Genomic DNA, 16,629 nt, shown 5'->3' with positions numbered 1-16,629 from the left:
AACTGTTTTAAAAATTTTTATTAAAAAAATTATTTTTCTACTTAATACTAGAAAATCTGTTGAATAAAATATTTGTATTGGTATTGGATACATGAAAATAATTCTGACAAATATTGTGCCACATTGTTTGCACCCTATCCAATTTAACCCTCAGGTGACAAAAACTGACATTTGTACTTTAATTTTTGCTGTATTTTGCACACCTTTTTTCTGTTTCCTAAGAGGGTTTTATCATGTTCCATCCATTTTTCTATCGCTTGTCCCTTTCGGGGTCGTTGGGGGTGCCGGAGCCTATCCCAGCTGCACACGGGCGGAGGGCGGGGTCCACCCTGGACAAGTCGCCACCTCATCGCAGGGCCAACACAGATAGACAGACAACATTCACACTCACATTCACACACTAGGGCCAATTTAGTGTTGCCAATCAACCTATCCCCAGGTGCATGTCTTCATTTTTAAATGCAAATGTCCGTTACAAAACACTGGCGGTTATTCAACAATACCCCAAAGCCAAACAGGACATACACTATATTGCCAAAATTATTTGGCCATCCATCCAAATCATCAGTATCAGGTGTCCTAATCACTTGACCCGGCCACAGGTGTATAAAATCAAGCACTTAGGCATGGAGACTGTTTCTACAAACATTTGTTAAAGAATGGGCCGCTCTCAGGAGCTCAGTGATTTCCAGCGTGGAACTGTCATAGGATGCCACCTGTGCAACAAATCCAGTCGTGGAATTTCCTCACTCCTAAATATTCCAAAGTCAACTGTTGGCTTTATTATAAGAAAATGAAAGAGTTTGGGAACAACAGCAACTCAGCCACCAAGTGGTAGGCCACGTAAACTGACAGAGACAACCTGTGGATGAACTTGACTGGCCTGCACAGAGTCCTGACCTGTGGATGAACTTGACTGGCCTGCACAGAGTCCTGACCTGAGCCCAGATAGAACACCTTTGGGATGAATTAGAACGGAGACTGAGAGCCAGGCCTTCTCAACCAACATCAGTGTGTGACCTCACCAATGCGCTTTTGGAAGAATTGTGAAAAATGTTTATGAACACACTCTGCAACCTTGTGGACAGCCTTCCCAGAAGAGTTGAAGCTGTAATAGCTGCAAAAGGTGCACCGACATCATTGTGAACCCTATGGGTTAGGAATGGGATGGCACTTCAAGTTCATATGTGAGTCAAGGCAGGTGGCCAAATACTTTTGGCAATATAGTTCATTTTCAAAGAGCATAAAATATTTTGCATTTTTTTTCGCTCTTTTTTTGCACACATTTCTTAATCAACTTTCAGCCCTCAACAAATATGCTAAACACGTAATGTTTTGTGAAATGTTATTTTGGAAAATATTTCAAACAAATGTCATGATGTAACATATTTGAATTAACATGAATTATTTTTCTAATCTAAACCTGTGACATTATCTAATCAAAAGGCCTTTACAAGAGTAAAACTGTAAAGAAAACGTCTTATATTCTTTATATTTTTGTTTAGGACTGAAATACGAGCAAAAAAAAAAGCCAAATGTTTATGCCCTTCAAAAACGTAAGGACTTTTATGTCCGGTTTGGCTTTGAAGATCATTTAAAAATAGAATGAAACTGCTTGTTGTGTCTCAATCACTCTTAGGAGTTCAAACCCCAGCCGAGTCATACCAAAGACTATAAAAATGGGAACCTGCTTGGCACTCAGCATCAAGGGTTGGAATTAGGGGTTAAATCCCCAAAAATGATTGCCGGGCGTGGCTGCTGCTCACTGCTCCCCTAAACTCCCAGTGGGTGAGGGTGATGGGTCAAATGCAGAGGATAATCTCACCACACTCTGTGTGTGGTGTGACAATAAAAAAAAAAAGAAAGAATAAAAAATGGTTTTATTTCATATCAAGCAATTGCTATACAACAATGCCCCCTAGTGGCTGAATAGCATAGTGATGACGTCTGATATGATTGGATGCCTATGGAGGTCTTTGATGGAAACAGGAAATGCCAATGTAACGTTAGCCTTATTTAGAATAATTGCTTATTTGCTTCTTTATACCAAATGTGTCTCACCAAACAATTAGATACATCACAGTTTTGATGACTAATCCCAAACTGTTTATTTCCGGGGGTGACACACGAGTCCGTTCGTGCCGGCATCCATGTATGGTCAACAAAGCCAGACATGCGCAGTTACGTCATACGCACGAAAGAGTCATCGTAACCACATACTTTTCTTGTTTTGATCACACAAAAACACAAACTAACCTTAGAAACTAAACATGAATAAAGCACTTTCATTTTAAAACGCTGTCAGCGGCCGTTGTGGTCGCGCTGCGTGCTGATTGGCTGACCGCACAGGAGGCGGTGGCGTGTGTACTTCAGGGGTTCTTCCGACCTGTCGGAAACCACAGAGAAGCGCCTTTGGAGCAGAGCCGAACCCACCTACAATTTGGTTTTTCTAATCCTCATAGCCACCATGACTATGCTGGGGACCGTCGCCAAACAGCTCAAGAATCACCCAGCTGTGAGTTTGAACATCGGCGGTGTTTTCATTTTCTAGATATGATTTCTAAAATGACCCGGTGACATTGAAACGCGTCTCGTTGCAGCGGTTAGAGGACAAGTGCTCTTTTCAATACAAAGCCGTTGTTAACCATACTGACACTTAATTCCCCTTTATTAACGATCATTTTTTATACTGTACAGCTATTTAGGACAACCATTAATAATAGCTTTTGATTTCAATAAAATATGACATTATGTCATATAGGCCTCTGGTATAGCATTCCACGACAGGTATGCATATTTATTCATGCGTCCATATTCGTATGATGTTTTTTTTTTTTTTAAGAAAAGATTCAAATGTCTACAGCATGGTGCACCACCATTTATGTAACGTACAGTAAGTGCTGCTTATTCTCAAGGTAAACACCTCTATACTACAGTGTACTGTAAGGGCCGCCATTTTTACAGAAAGGCCATTGAAAAGAACACATTATACATCTATTCTCCCATGTATTAGTCATGTGATCTATTATTTTCTTTTACACCTGATAAAACATACGGTTTAACACAACAATCTGTCATGGTACGGCTTTAGTTATTTTGTCTTCACATCCATTTGAACTGCATAAAGTATTTAACGTTGTTTTTTTCCCCCACAATTGAAATAGCTTTTCAATAACACTGTACATTTTATTATGGGCCCCTTTTTCCTGCAAACAGCTGATCCCCCTGTTCATCTTCATTGGTGGTGGGGCGGCCATGAGCATGATGTACCTTGGCCGACTGGCCCTGAGGAATCCTGACGTCTGGTAAGTTGCTGTGATTTATTACGTAAGTGTGTGTTTTTGTGATAACCATGTTTTTGCCTCTAGTTGGGACCGTAAGAACAACCCTGAGCCTTGGAACAAGATGGAGCCCACTCAGCAATACAAAGTATGAACATTTCTGCATATTGTGCTAAATGACTCCCTAATTTAAGCCACACGGACATTTTACTGTAGAATATAAGTCACTTTAAAGTTCATGTCACCTACTTGTGTGTTTTGTGTGTGCAGTTTTTCACAATAAATATGGACTACTCCAAGCTGAAGAAGGACGGGCCCGATTTCTAAACCCAACCCTATTTTTGTCATCCCTGCAAAGAGGAGCCTTTTGCACCACACCTGACCGAAGTGTGGGTCATATCAGGTGCTGCTGTCGTCCAGTCGGTTCATCTATAAAGTGGGAAAATATGACTGTATAAATAAAACAACCTGTTTCACTGATTAATTGATATATTTATTTTTAACTTTGCTGTGTTTTAAATGATTAAAAGCCATATAAATCACAATCCGTTTGTTTTCTTGTATAGATTATACCTTCATTGTCAAATGTGACATAATTAGACATTTATTAACTATATTTAAAAAAGAATAAAAAGTACTCTCCATCTTCACCATTATTTCACCAACACATGCTTTCACTTGTAACTGTAATTGTTATTTTAACCACATGAGGGCAGTGTTTATGTAACATTCCGAAACATAAAAGAAAACGGAAGTAACTGTAGTAACCATTTCTCGCAAATAGTTTTATATCCGTTGAATTTCTTTAAAAATACATAGAACTAACAAAAACAGTTTGTTTATCCACTAAGACTTGTTAATGGACTGTAACTGTAATTTGTATCTTAACCATATGAGGGCAGTGTTTCTGTAACATTCGAAACACAAAAGAAAACGGAAGTAACTGTATTAACCCATCCATCCATCCATTTCCTACCGCTTGTATTTAAAATTAGTATTTAAAAATTCGGTTTGCAAAAACATGCACCTGGGGATAGGCTGATTGGCAACACTAAATTGGCCCTAGTGTGTGAATGTGAGTGTGAATGTTGTCTGTCTATCTGTGTTGGCCCTGCGATGAGGTAGCGACTTGTCCAGGGTGTACCCCGCCTTCCGCCCGATTGTAGCTGAGATAGGCTCCAGCGCCCCCCGCGACCCCGAAGGGAATAAGCGGTAGAAAATGGATGGATGGATGGTTTGTTAAAATGTTTTAATATTTAAAATTCAGTGCATAAATATTTGTTACTTCCAAACTCATGATTACGTGGACCCCGACTTAAACAAGTTGAAAAACGTATTCGGGTGTTACCATTTAGTGGTCAATTGTACGGAATATGTACTGTACTGTGCAATCTACCAATAAAAGTTTCAATCTATCAATCAATCAATCAATGACTCACTCCGGGTAAATTAAGACCCGAAACCTCGTTTCGGCAGAATCAGTCGACCAGGTGGTTTTTGAGGCAAAAAATATTTCTGCACTGATTTTTTTTTTTTTTTTACACTTCATTTTTTAACATTCTGAATTTTCAAACACTGTATTTTAACAAACCACATTTGTAAACAAAGTTTGATCACACGTTTTTTTTCATTGAAATTGTCAGTACTGTGAATAATGTGCATATCAGTGGTGGGGGTTCAACTATAGGAATTCTCTTTACAAAGAGATAAAAGACTGTAAAAATATATATTCCAATTGAAAAAAATGTATAAAGACAGAACAATAAGATCATATGGACAGCCATAAGTGTTTACATTTTGCTTAATATTTATTAATTTACTTGTTTTTTTGTCTGGTTTTGTATTTGTTTTGTATCATCCCGTGAGGGGTATATTACTCTTTTTTTTTTGTACTTCATGAAGTTTTGCACTTGTTGTGTTTTTTGTTTGTTTTCATTATATTTGGATATATTTGTTTGGTTTGTATGATATCCATTGAATAAGACTATGGGGCAGGAAAATATAAGATTTTTCTTCATCCTGCTCCTTCTCAGGCATTGGTGTGTAAATGTGTGTTTAGTTTCTGAGGTTTAATTGTCTTATCGATCAAAGATGCACATCAATAAAGGAGGTAATGTAAATAATTCAATGTATATACTCTGATGATTATCTTGTGTGATGACTGTATTATGATGATAGTATATTTGATAGTATACATCTGTATCATGAATCAATTTACGTGGACCCCGACTTAAACAAGTTGAAAAACTTATTCGGGTGTTACCATTTAGTGGTCAATTGTACGGAATTTGTACTTCACTGTGCAACCTACTAATAAAAGTCTCAATCAATCAATCAATCAAAGATAAATAAAAAAATGAAATTAAATTAAATGAAAAATTCAAACGCTAACAATTCGGATATATGAATTCAGTATAAAAAAAAACAACCTTCGTAATAAAGGCTCCAGCACCCCCGTGACTCCATAAGGGACAAAGCGGTAGAAACAATGGATGGATGGATGGAAGTTGACCTTTATACCAGTTGTTCTTAACCTGAGTTCGATCGAACCCTATAGGGTTCGGTGAGTCGGCCTCAGGGATTCGGCGGAGGTCAAAACACACCCGACTCATCGTGTAAATACAAACTTCTCCCTATCGGCGTATTACGGATACGGCAACAGCTGACTGATTTGCAGGTGTGTAATTTGTTGTGAGTTTATGCACTGCGTTGGTTTTGTTGTTTGAATAAGGTGATGTTCATGCACGGTTCATTTTGTGCACCAGTAAAAAATATGGTAACACTTTAGTATGAGGAACATATTCACCATTAATTAGTTGTTTGTTAACATGCAAATTAGTAACATATTGGCCCTTAACTAGTCATTATTAAGTACTTATTAATGCCTTATTCGGCATGGCCTTATTATAACTCTAACCCTCTAACCCTGACCCTAACCAAATAACTCTAAATTAAGTCTTTGTTACTTAGAATATGTTCCCCTAGTGTCCAAATAACTCTAAATGAAGTCTTTGTTACTTAGAATATGTTTCCCTAGTGTCCAAATAACTCTAAATGAAGTCTTTGTTACTTAGAATATGTTCCCCTAATGTCCAAATAACTCTAAATGAAGTCTTTGTTACATATAATATGTTCCCCTAGTGTCCAAATAACTCTAAATTTAGTCTTTGTTACTTAGAATATGTTCCCCATACTAAAGTGTTACCAAAAACATATAACTTTGTCTTGAATTAAAAAAAAAACAAACATTTATTTTTCACTAAAGAAGGGTTCGGTGAATGCGCATATGAAACTGGTGGGGTTCGGTACCTCCAACAAGGTTAAGAACCACTGCTTTATACTCTTGTAACTGTAATTCTTATTTTAACCACGTGGTGGCAGTGTTTCTGTTAAACTTTCAAAACCACGAAGGAAGGAGAAAAGAAGCGGAAGTATCTAATCCTCGCGAGGTTTCACTCAAAAAATAAGGCGGGTCACCAACTGGAGCATGTCGGTTGAACAGCTTCAAAATACGTAAAACTAACAAGGCAGAGTTTGGTCATCCGGTAAGACTTGTTATTCATCACCAGCTTCAGACAACTAATGAAAAACAACTTTAATTAGTGCCGTTTCTGTTCGTTGTTGTTTGTTGTTAGCTTACCGAAAGTCGAACAGCTACGGTGGCGAGATGGAGCCGACGGGGGATTTGTCTGCTCGGGTTCTTGTTGAACAAATTCTCAGTACCGAGCCACCAATGACTCCTATAACCCGCAGGTAAGAAACATAACACTAATCAAGCACCTAACTGAAGCGCTCGTACGTTACTATATACTTTATTAACACTGGAGTTCCATCCTGTAACTCACGTTCCCTGACTACGAACAACATAAGAGCGTTTTTATGTTATATACACTATTACTGTAGGGCGGGTGTGTCAAACTGAGAGAAAAAAAAAATCAGTCTAAGCGTGGGCCCCTGGAGATTGAGGGTCCAGACTGAGGCCAAGGGAAAAAACAACTCGTAGCCATAGCAACCAATGTAATCTAAAAGGTCAACCAACGAACGAGATTTCTCTATAGAATCTCCTCTCTGGCACCGTGAAGATTCTAGCGGGAACTCATTCAACCCTTTTTCGATTACGCATGCACCTCCTGGTACCCTAGGACCTCCAAAACCATCGGGTCTGGACTCCAAGCATCCCAGAACAAGCTACCGTAGTCAGATTACTTCTAGACCTCCACCCCAGATCACATCTCACTCCTACCCACTTCTCCAAAGTGGGCTGGCTCAGGGTGGAGGACAGAGTAAAACAACTTGCACTGAGCCTAGTCTATAAAATCCGCTACACCTCCCTGATACCGAAGTACATGTCAAACTGCTTCCTTAACCGCCATAACCACAACACCAGGGGAAGCTCCACTAACCACGTTAAACCCAGATTCAGATCTAACAAAGATCTTAGCTCATTCTCTTTTTATGCCACATCAATATGGAATGCACTCCCAACAGGTGTAAAACAAAGGGGATCTCTATCCTCCTTCAAAACCGCACTAAAAGAACACCTCCAGGCAACTTCAACCCTAAACTAACACCCTCCCTTCCACATCCTACCTATCCGGATTGTAAATAATCAAATGTAGATACTTATTCTTATGCTTTCTGATCTCTCTCTCTATGTCTACTACTTGCTGTACATATCCTACCAAGTCAGTCCTATACTGTTCCAATGTCCATTTCTCTGATGGTGCAATTGTTGATGACTGAAGTGTTGATATCAACCAAACCTAACCTTCCCCCCCTCCACATCCCACACCCCGGATTGTAAATAATTCAATGTATATACTCTGATGATTGTCTTGTGTGATGACTGTATTATGATGATAGTATATATCTGTATCATGAATCAATTCAAGTGGACACCGACTTAAACAAGTTGAAAAACTTATTCGGGTGCTACCATTTAGTGGTCAATTGTACGGAATATGTACTTCACTGTGCAATCTACTGATAAAAGTTTTAATCAATCAATCAAAAAAAAGCACACATCAAAGGACATTAAATACATTAAAAGAGCAGAGCTGATGCAACCAGCCACTTCTACATACAGCTATGAATAAAAAATAAAAGAAACATCAGAATCAGAAATACTTTATTAATCCCAGAGGGGAAATAAAAAATTTCAGGACAATCCCATTCAAGATCAGACAAACATTACAGGGAGACAAAACAGGATCGCTGACGGGTCTGCCAACTTCCGGCGCCCCTTACAAAAAAGGTGAGATACAGGTAAACAATGGGGAGGGAGGGAGGAAAAAAAATAAATTCGTCTAAGCCTGGGCCCCGGGAGAGGGGGTCCAGACTGATCGTGATCGTCACAGCTGTCGCCTCGAAAGGACATTCAAAAACTATGATGGAATTTACAGACTGACTTCATATTTCAGGATTGTAAAGACAGACACATAATGCTGTAATTCTTAAATGGTAAAAAAAATTTTTTTCTATGTGCATCTTTCTGCCGACATTTCTGTAATATATTCTCTTTGGTTAAAATGTATTTGTTTCTGAGTACTGTTTTGCTCTGTCTCTACTTCAGCGTCTCCAGAGAGCAAAATCCCTCATCTATCTACCGCACCAGATTGAGCGTGAAAAAGGCTGATGCACAAACCCCACAGAACATCTTGAGGCGCAGTCTAAAGCATAAGATGCGTGAGGTAAGGTTTTGGAAAAAACACTTCCCAGAGCGGCATTTGGCACTTTTCAATTGTGACTTCTCTTTCTAGAGCATATCCAAGAAGAATCTTCCACCTGCAAGCAAAGGGAGAACCGTCTCTCTTGGGCTGGAAAACCCAAACACGCGGGCTTCGTCTTTGATGCTTTTAGAGGGCGACACGCCGAGGCACATTCTCATGAACATCTTGCAGACGGGTGTGAAAAACACTGCTCTTATCTTAACATGTTTGTCTTCTAACAACGTGAATACTTGTGCACTTTAGAGCCTGTCAAGTCCCCTGTGATTCACCAGGAAGCTGCACCAGTGGAGTCACAGCCGTCTTCAGCAGACCACAGCATTGCCACAAATTCCAGGTAAACTCTTCTTTTTGTCATATTTTTGCCATGTATTTGTAACAAAACTAAGTAATGAGTATGTTTGTGCGTTTTTGTTTTGTTTTTCTAGCATTGAGCTGTCCGGTTTGGATCTGCCCGACTTAACTTTTGGCAATGCACAAAGCGTCGCAAAGAGGCTGAGCCGAAAGAGACCACGTCGCACCGTCAATGTATCTACTTTTATAAAGAAGCTCAGGAAGGGTGAGGGTAAGATAAAGATAATTTTTATCATCTGGAACCTACAAACTGTCCGTTTTGACGTCATGAAAATTTGGATAATTCAAACGCAACTAAAGTGCTCATGCCAGGCTCGAACTGGCGACCACACATCCTCACTGCTTGAGAGTATTAAGTCAAGCAGCACTAACTAATAAGCTAAAAGCCACGCACTGTCCAGCACTTCCCTGAAGGGCCCCTCTAATGCTGACAACATTGACAACTATTTTGTAGTTATAAACCTAAAAATGATGTCTCCAGGTAAAAGGTTCCCTAAAATAGACCCAGTAGTGATTTCAGGCTTGTTTTCTAACAAGTTTCAGCAAATTAAGACGTTTATTTAAAAACAATATTTATTAACACACTAGGGTTGTACGGTATACCGGTATTAGTATAGTACCGTGATACTAATGAATAATTTTTGGTACTATACCGTCTCTGAAACGCACCGGTCCCACAGCCCCCTGCCCCTGCGCCTGCGTCAAAGTCATGTCGTGACATTGCTGGTTTTACGAGCAGACGAGCATGTTCGGCGGCACACAATCACAGAGTACTTACAAGCAGACACAGTGTGTAGACAGAAAAGGGAGAATGGACGCATTTTGGCTTAAAAACTAACGATAAAGATGAAGTTATAACACTGAAACGCCCTCAGGAAGAGGTGCTTTAAGAGCGGCTAACGTCCATCCGCCGTCGGCAGTGTTTTAGCTACTTCTAAATCACTAATCCTGGTCTCCATGGCGACAAAATAAAGTACGTTTCTTACAAGTATCATCCCTGCAGGACGAGGAATAGCTAAACATGCTTCACTACACACCGTAGCTCACCGGTATCAAAATGTAAACAAACGCCATGGGTGGATCTAAACCTAACATCCACTGTAATGATACCAATTACAGGCACGTATCTAGTCGATACTTCTATGATTACGTCAATATTTTTTGGCATCACAACATCTTTTTGTTTTTGAAAAATGTATATTATGTTTATAAACTCAGGAAATATGTCCCTGGACACATGAGGACTTTGAATATGACCAATGTATGATCCTGTAACGACTTGGTATCGGATTGATACCCAAATTTGTGGTATCATACAAAACTAATGTAAAGTATCAAACAACATAAGAATAAGTGATTATTACATTTTAACAGAAGTGTAGACAGAACATGTTAAAAGAGAAAGTAAGCAGATATGAACAGTAAATGAACAAGTAGATTCATAATCAATTTTCTACCACTTGTCCTTATTAATGTTGACAAAATAATAGAATGATAAATGACACAATAGGTTACTGCATATGTCAGCAGACTAATTAGGAGCCTTTGTTTGCTTACAACTAAAAGACAAGTTGTCTAGCATGTTCACTATTTCATTTAAGGACATAACTGCAATAAGAAACATATGTTTAATGTACCCTAATATTTTTGTTAAAAGAAAGCCAATGCAATTTTTTTGTGGTCCCCTTTATTTAGAAAAGTATCAAAATAATTTTAGTACCGGTACCAAAATATTAGTATCATTATAACTAGGGATGTCCAAAAATATCGGCCTGCCGATATTATCGGCCGATAAATGCGTTAAAATGTAATATCGGAAATTATCGGTATCGGTTTTTTTTATTATCTGTATCGGTTTTTTGTTGTTGTTTTTTTTGGTTTTTTTAATTAAATCAACATAAAAAACACAAGATACACTTACAATTAGTGCACCAACCCAAAAAAACCTCCCTCCCCCCATTTCTTTCTGTTATCAATATTCTGGTTCCTACATTATATATCAATATATATCAATACAGTCTGCAAGGGATACAGTCTGTAAGCACACATGATTGTGCGTGCTGCTGGTCCACTAATAGTACTAACCTTTAACAGTTAATTTTACTCATTTTCATTAATTACTAGTTTCTATGTAACTGTTTTTATATTGTTTTACTTTCTTTTTTATTCAAGAAAATGTTTTTAATTTAGTTATCTTATTTTATTATTTTTTTTAAAAAGTACCTTATCTTCACCATACATGGTTGTCCAAATTAGGCATAATAATGTGTTAATTCCACGACTGCATATATCGGTTGATATCGGTATCGGTTGATATCGGTATCGGTAATTAAAGAGTTGGACAATATCGGAATATCGGCAAAAAGCCATTATCGGACATCCCTAGTTATAACATAACACACACAAAAGTACCGAAAATTGGTACTACTAAGTACTGATATCGATTCCCAGGTACCGGGTACTATCAGTTCAAATGTGAAAGGTACTCACTCGTAGTGATACGTGTGTCTGCTTGCACAGGGTGTGTGTGATGCGCCTGTGCTGTACTACTGAAAGTTGAGGTGCTTGTAGTTGGTGCATGCTGCTCCTGCTCGCGACACTTGGCTTGCAGCTTCTGCCGCCGGCAAACCCACCCTGAGGGGGTGTAAAGACGACTGGAGTGCGTAAGCTAGTACTCCGCAGCAGTTTGCACATACTGTATATAAAACAACCCTGGCCAAGGATAAGAATTCCATGGTCTCCCACGACTGCAATGCCGACATGTTCGATAGATACTTTGTCTTCAAGAGAAATTCACATTTCCAGCAGCTTTACCAGTGTAGGACCACACAGGGGCATGAAAGGTTTAAGGAAAGAATAAAAAGTATTAAAAATATCATCATAAGATGAATGAAATACCCATGGCAGGCATATTCTGAAGATAAGGAAACACGGGCTATTGTGTCTCTATATGATCATTTATATTTATTTTTTTATATGAAGTCTAGCGATGGAAAAGCATTATCTACTGATTACAGTTAGTTATCTACTGATTACTTAAAAACTAATTTATATTATGGGAAATGACTGCCACATTCAATTTCTGGAGCAAAAAATACATATATAGAACTCGTTAGGGAGATTTTAGTCATCTGGACACTTAAGTCCTTTAAAGTGTCGAGCTGTGATGTTTACAAAATGTACTATTGCACAACAACACTAGCTTCTTGAGGTGGGAATCTTTGGGCACCTCACAAATTCAATTCGACGATTCGGATCAGAATTGATTGTTGATTCAAACCGACTCTCAAAATGTGTCATTAGGTATAGTTATTATAATTGAACCTTTTCAATACAGGTTACAAAATCTCCTATTGGTTGCTGAAGGATGACATACAGTATATGCACAGCAAGTAAGTATGGAGATGTCCTAAAAGATTATTTTTGAAAATTGATTCTTAAAAACAATTATTGAAAATTATTAATCGAATTAGAATCGGCATTAATAAGAATCGCGATTCAAATGTTAATTGATTTTGTTTTGAGCATCCCTACTAGCTAGTATTCAATAATAAAATAAGTAAAGGAGCAGATTTGATCAAACCAAAATAAAGAAACTGGAAGGGGAGCAGTGACACTGTGTGGTTATTTTTCCTTAGGGTTGTACAATGTCAACAATATAAATGATATACATTTGGCCAATGATAGCGCTTTTAATATTATACTCTAGTCATATCGTGATAAGGCATGTTGATGACACATTCTAGCGGTGTCCTGCAAATTTGACAGTGGCAGGTTAATGAACGCATCCTCAACGCAATGTAGGGTTCTTGCCAGCAGCTAACAACCCTCTACAGTGTTAAACTTGTTTTTAAGTCACTAATTGTCAACTCCTTGGAGGCAAATACATATTCTTTCAAGAATCATTATTACTGAAAGACATGCTACACTACACACTGTAAGAGGATGCAATAATTGATTGATTGATTGAGACTTTTATTAGTAGATTACACAGTACAGTACATATTCCGTACAACTGACCACTAAATGGTAACACCCGAATACATTTTTCAACTTGTTTAAGTCGGGGTCCACGGTCATGGTAAAATAAGCAATGCCGAACGCTCAACTAGAATGTAGACAAGTGTGGGTGGATCGATACACATATCGACAGTGACGATACCATGTATAGTAACAGTATATGATAGATACAACAGTGATTAGATCGATATTTTTTATTATCATGGAAATTGTGTTTTTTGTTGTTTACAAACACAGGAGGACTTAAGTGCAAAAAAAACAAATGATTTATATCTGAGCCGAAAGTAGTTTTTGTTTGGGTTTAGTTATTTTTCATTATTGACTTTATTTTGCTGCAAACTTTGTATGTAAAAAAAAGAATATATAAGGGAACATTTTAAATATTCAATTGATATTGTTACATTGTCATTCTATGTTTTTGCCTGATTATAATTGAGATAATTTTAAGTATCAGCATTGGTGTGGCCAATACTGCCCATGTACCTACTTGATATTGGATCCATAACCAAATTTGTAGTATTGCCCAAAACTAATGTTAAGTACCCAAACAATAGAAGAAGTGCTTCATAATTGTTTTACAGAAGTGTAACCAGATATTAACAGTTAAATTAATAATAGTTCTGAAAAAAATTATACAACTGGAAATGACGCTATATATTACTGAATATGGAGCCTATATTGGGAGCCTTTGTAACACGTTTAGAAATGGTTCTATCATTATCGCAAGAGGCTACAATATACATTGTGATACAGATTTTAGGCCATATCACCCATCCCGAGTATCACATTAGGTTCCACGGTATAATTTTTTGCTGTATGTTTTTGCTGACTAGCTGCTTGTGCAAACAGATGAAAAATGTGAAAACGAAGAGGAGGATTCAGCACAAGAGGATCTGTCGCTGTCTTCGAGGTATAAAGTGTTGTCTACAATGCTGGTGTCTATCGTCGCTGCAGTAACATAATGATGACGTCATCCTACCTTGCTTTGCAGCACCACTTCCTTCGGTCTAAAAACACCCTTTGAGAATGTTCAGACTGATAAAAAAGGCCTGCGGAGGAGAGTTTCTCAACGTCGAAAAACCACAAAGGAGGGTTTTGGCGATGCTGTGAATAGGATGCTTTTAGATCATGGTGATAAAAATATGTTTGTAGCCCTGATTATTATTTTTTTTCTATCAAATGTTTAGCTGTTATTTGTTTGTGCTCTGTCATTGCTAATAGATTTGTTTCTCAACATTACCCTCACAGAGACAAGCAGCTTAATTCAGGGAGAGCAAGGCCTCGGTGAGAGCACCCTGGCCGAGGGTTTCTCTCCCAAACTAAGCAACTTGAATAAACAAGAGCTCATCAATGAAATTATCCACTCTAACACGGCTCGATACGACACTGGTGATGTTCCCGTCGGCGTCTTTGCCGTACTCGAGACACAGGACCAGTCCACTGTCATGGCGTCTGCGATAACCCAGACCCAGCCAGATGGAAAAGGTGAAGTTATGCAAGTGTCTGAATGCCAGGAGGAGAATAATACAACTGATTGTGAAGCTGAGTTAGAGACCCCTGAGCCTGAGGAAGAAGACGACAAAGGGGAAAGAGAAGAAAGGGCTGCAGTTAACCCTCAAACTGAAGAGGTTGTTGTAACGCCATCTGTAGAAGAGGACAACATGGAAGAAGAAAAGAGTCTTGTTTATTCTCAAACTAAAGCGGATGCTGCAACGCCAACAGAAGATGAGGATGCTACTACAACACCTGAGGATGAAGACCACGTGGAAGAAGATAAAGTGGCTCTAGTTGACTCTCAAACTGAAGAGGACGCCACAACGCCACCAGAGGACGAGGACGCCACAACGCCACCAGAGGACGAGGACGCCACAACGCCACCAGAGGACGAAGACAACATGGAAGAAGAAGAAATGGTTGTGGTTGACTCACAAACTGAAGAGGACGCCACAACGCCACCAGAGGACGAGGACGCCACAACGCCACCAGAGGACGAAGACAACATGGAAGAAGAAGAAATGGTTGTGGTTGACTCACAAACTGAAGAGGACTCCACAATGCCATCAGAGGGCGAGGATGCCACTACGCCACCTGAGGAAGAAGACAACATGGAAGAAGAGGAAATGGCTGTGGTTGACTCACAAACTGAAGAGGACGCCGCAACGCCATCAGAGGTCGAGGATGCTACTACACCACCTGAGGAAGAAGACAACATGGAAGAAGAAGAAATGGCTGTGGTTGACTCACAAACTGAAGAGGACGCTGCAACGCCGTCTGAGGACGAGGATGCTACTACGCCATCTGAGGGTGAGGACAACATGGAAGAAGAGGAAGGGACCAAACACCCAACCGAGGACTCTGCTGCAGTTCCATCCGAGGAAGATAATGCTCTTGCTGCCAGGTCTCAGTCAAAAGGAAAAACGGATGAGGAGCAAGAGTTGAATCAAGACGTTGAGCACATCGATCGTCAAGCTCATCGATTTGGGGGCACTTTCGTCATGCACGTTGAAGAGGACGACACTACGGAGCCTGGTAAGGATCAGTTCATCTATTTAAAGACACTTTCTTAGGTACAGATTCAGATTGAATGGGAAGCGTTGGTTTTCATCCAGGATGTCTCTGTCCATCGCTGCATTTATCTTAGTCCAGTCAGGGAGCTGACCAAGAACCCAGTGTTCACGCTGTCAGAACTACAGCATTCCTCTGTGGATAACCTTCCAGAAGGAAAACCATCTCTGTAGCAGACGGAAGCCATTCTTTGGTATAAAAAAAAAAAAAAGTTTGCCAAAATGCATCTGAAAGACTCTCAGACCATGAGAAATAACATTCTGTTGTCTGATGAGACAAAGTTTGAACTCCTTGGCTTGAGTTCTAGGCATCATGTTTTTTGAGGAAATCAGGCCAATACCATCCCTACAGTGAAGCATGGTGGTGGTAGCATCATGTCACATTGTCATTATGGTGTATTGTCTGTAGAATTTTGAGGACAAAAATGAATTTATTCCTTTCTGGAATAAGGCTGTAACATAACATGGGGAAAAAGTGCGCTGTGAATACTTTTCGGATGCACTGTTGGTGACCGTATCGCATTAGTATGTGATGGGTAGTTTGACTTATGTATTACATATTTGATATATTCTTTATAAACATTGAAATGTTACTTAAAATAATGTCTTTACAGTTTTATTATGGCGTTTGGAACATTATTTTTTCTATTTTTTTATGGTTTTGGGTCAGTGTTTATTTTGGTC

At 39.0% G+C, this 16,629-nt stretch overlaps 2 protein-coding genes across 4 annotated transcripts in view; both read left to right on the top strand.

Annotated features, from left to right (window-relative positions):
* Nucleotides 1-2,334: 2,334 nt before the first annotated feature.
* ndufa4b (NDUFA4 mitochondrial complex associated b) lies at nucleotides 2,335-3,826 on the top strand. The gene is made up of 4 exons (XM_062054859.1): nucleotides 2,335-2,515; nucleotides 3,217-3,305; nucleotides 3,369-3,429; nucleotides 3,552-3,826. The coding sequence occupies exons 1-4, from the start codon at nucleotides 2,468-2,470 to the stop codon at nucleotides 3,606-3,608; spliced, it is 255 nt and encodes an 84-aa protein (XP_061910843.1). The 5' UTR covers nucleotides 2,335-2,467; the 3' UTR covers nucleotides 3,609-3,826.
* Nucleotides 3,827-6,694: 2,868 nt separating this feature from the next.
* cenpt (centromere protein T) overlaps nucleotides 6,695-16,629 on the top strand; it is a 16,185-nt gene continuing 6,250 nt past the window's right edge. For 2 of the 3 annotated variants that reach the window (XM_062055699.1, XM_062055700.1), the window contains exons 1-9: nucleotides 6,695-6,826; nucleotides 6,917-7,034; nucleotides 8,854-8,971; nucleotides 9,041-9,185; nucleotides 9,254-9,344; nucleotides 9,436-9,572; nucleotides 14,231-14,291; nucleotides 14,373-14,512; nucleotides 14,630-15,910. In XM_062055699.1, the coding sequence (XP_061911683.1) occupies nucleotides 6,949-7,034; nucleotides 8,854-8,971; nucleotides 9,041-9,185; nucleotides 9,254-9,344; nucleotides 9,436-9,572; nucleotides 14,231-14,291; nucleotides 14,373-14,512; nucleotides 14,630-15,910 (2,059 nt within the window). In that variant the 5' untranslated portion in view covers nucleotides 6,695-6,826; nucleotides 6,917-6,948. The remainder of the gene's footprint in view (nucleotides 6,827-6,916; nucleotides 7,035-8,853; nucleotides 8,972-9,040; nucleotides 9,186-9,253; nucleotides 9,345-9,435; nucleotides 9,573-14,230; nucleotides 14,292-14,372; nucleotides 14,513-14,629; nucleotides 15,911-16,629) is intronic. The other variant, XM_062055701.1, reaches the window with a different exon arrangement.

Source organism: Entelurus aequoreus, linkage group LG08, assembly GCF_033978785.1.
Source record: "Entelurus aequoreus isolate RoL-2023_Sb linkage group LG08, RoL_Eaeq_v1.1, whole genome shotgun sequence".
Taxonomy (NCBI): domain Eukaryota; kingdom Metazoa; phylum Chordata; class Actinopteri; order Syngnathiformes; family Syngnathidae; genus Entelurus; species Entelurus aequoreus.
Note: the sequence above shows the minus strand (reverse complement) of the source record. Positions and strands in the feature narration are given on the sequence as shown.

What these genes read in the sequence shown, in the direction of transcription:
- ndufa4b (XM_062054859.1), top strand. Translation starts at nt 2,468, where the DNA reads ATGACTATGCTGGGGACCGTCGCCAAACAGCTCAAGAATCACCCAGCT. An exon ending in AGCTCAAGAATCACCCAGCT is followed by an intron (nt 2,516 to 3,216) that starts GTGAGTTTGAAC and finishes TCCTGCAAACAG; the next exon opens with CTGATCCCCCTGTTCATCTT. An exon ending in CTGAGGAATCCTGACGTCTG is followed by an intron (nt 3,306 to 3,368) that starts GTAAGTTGCTGT and finishes TTTTGCCTCTAG; the next exon opens with TTGGGACCGTAAGAACAACC.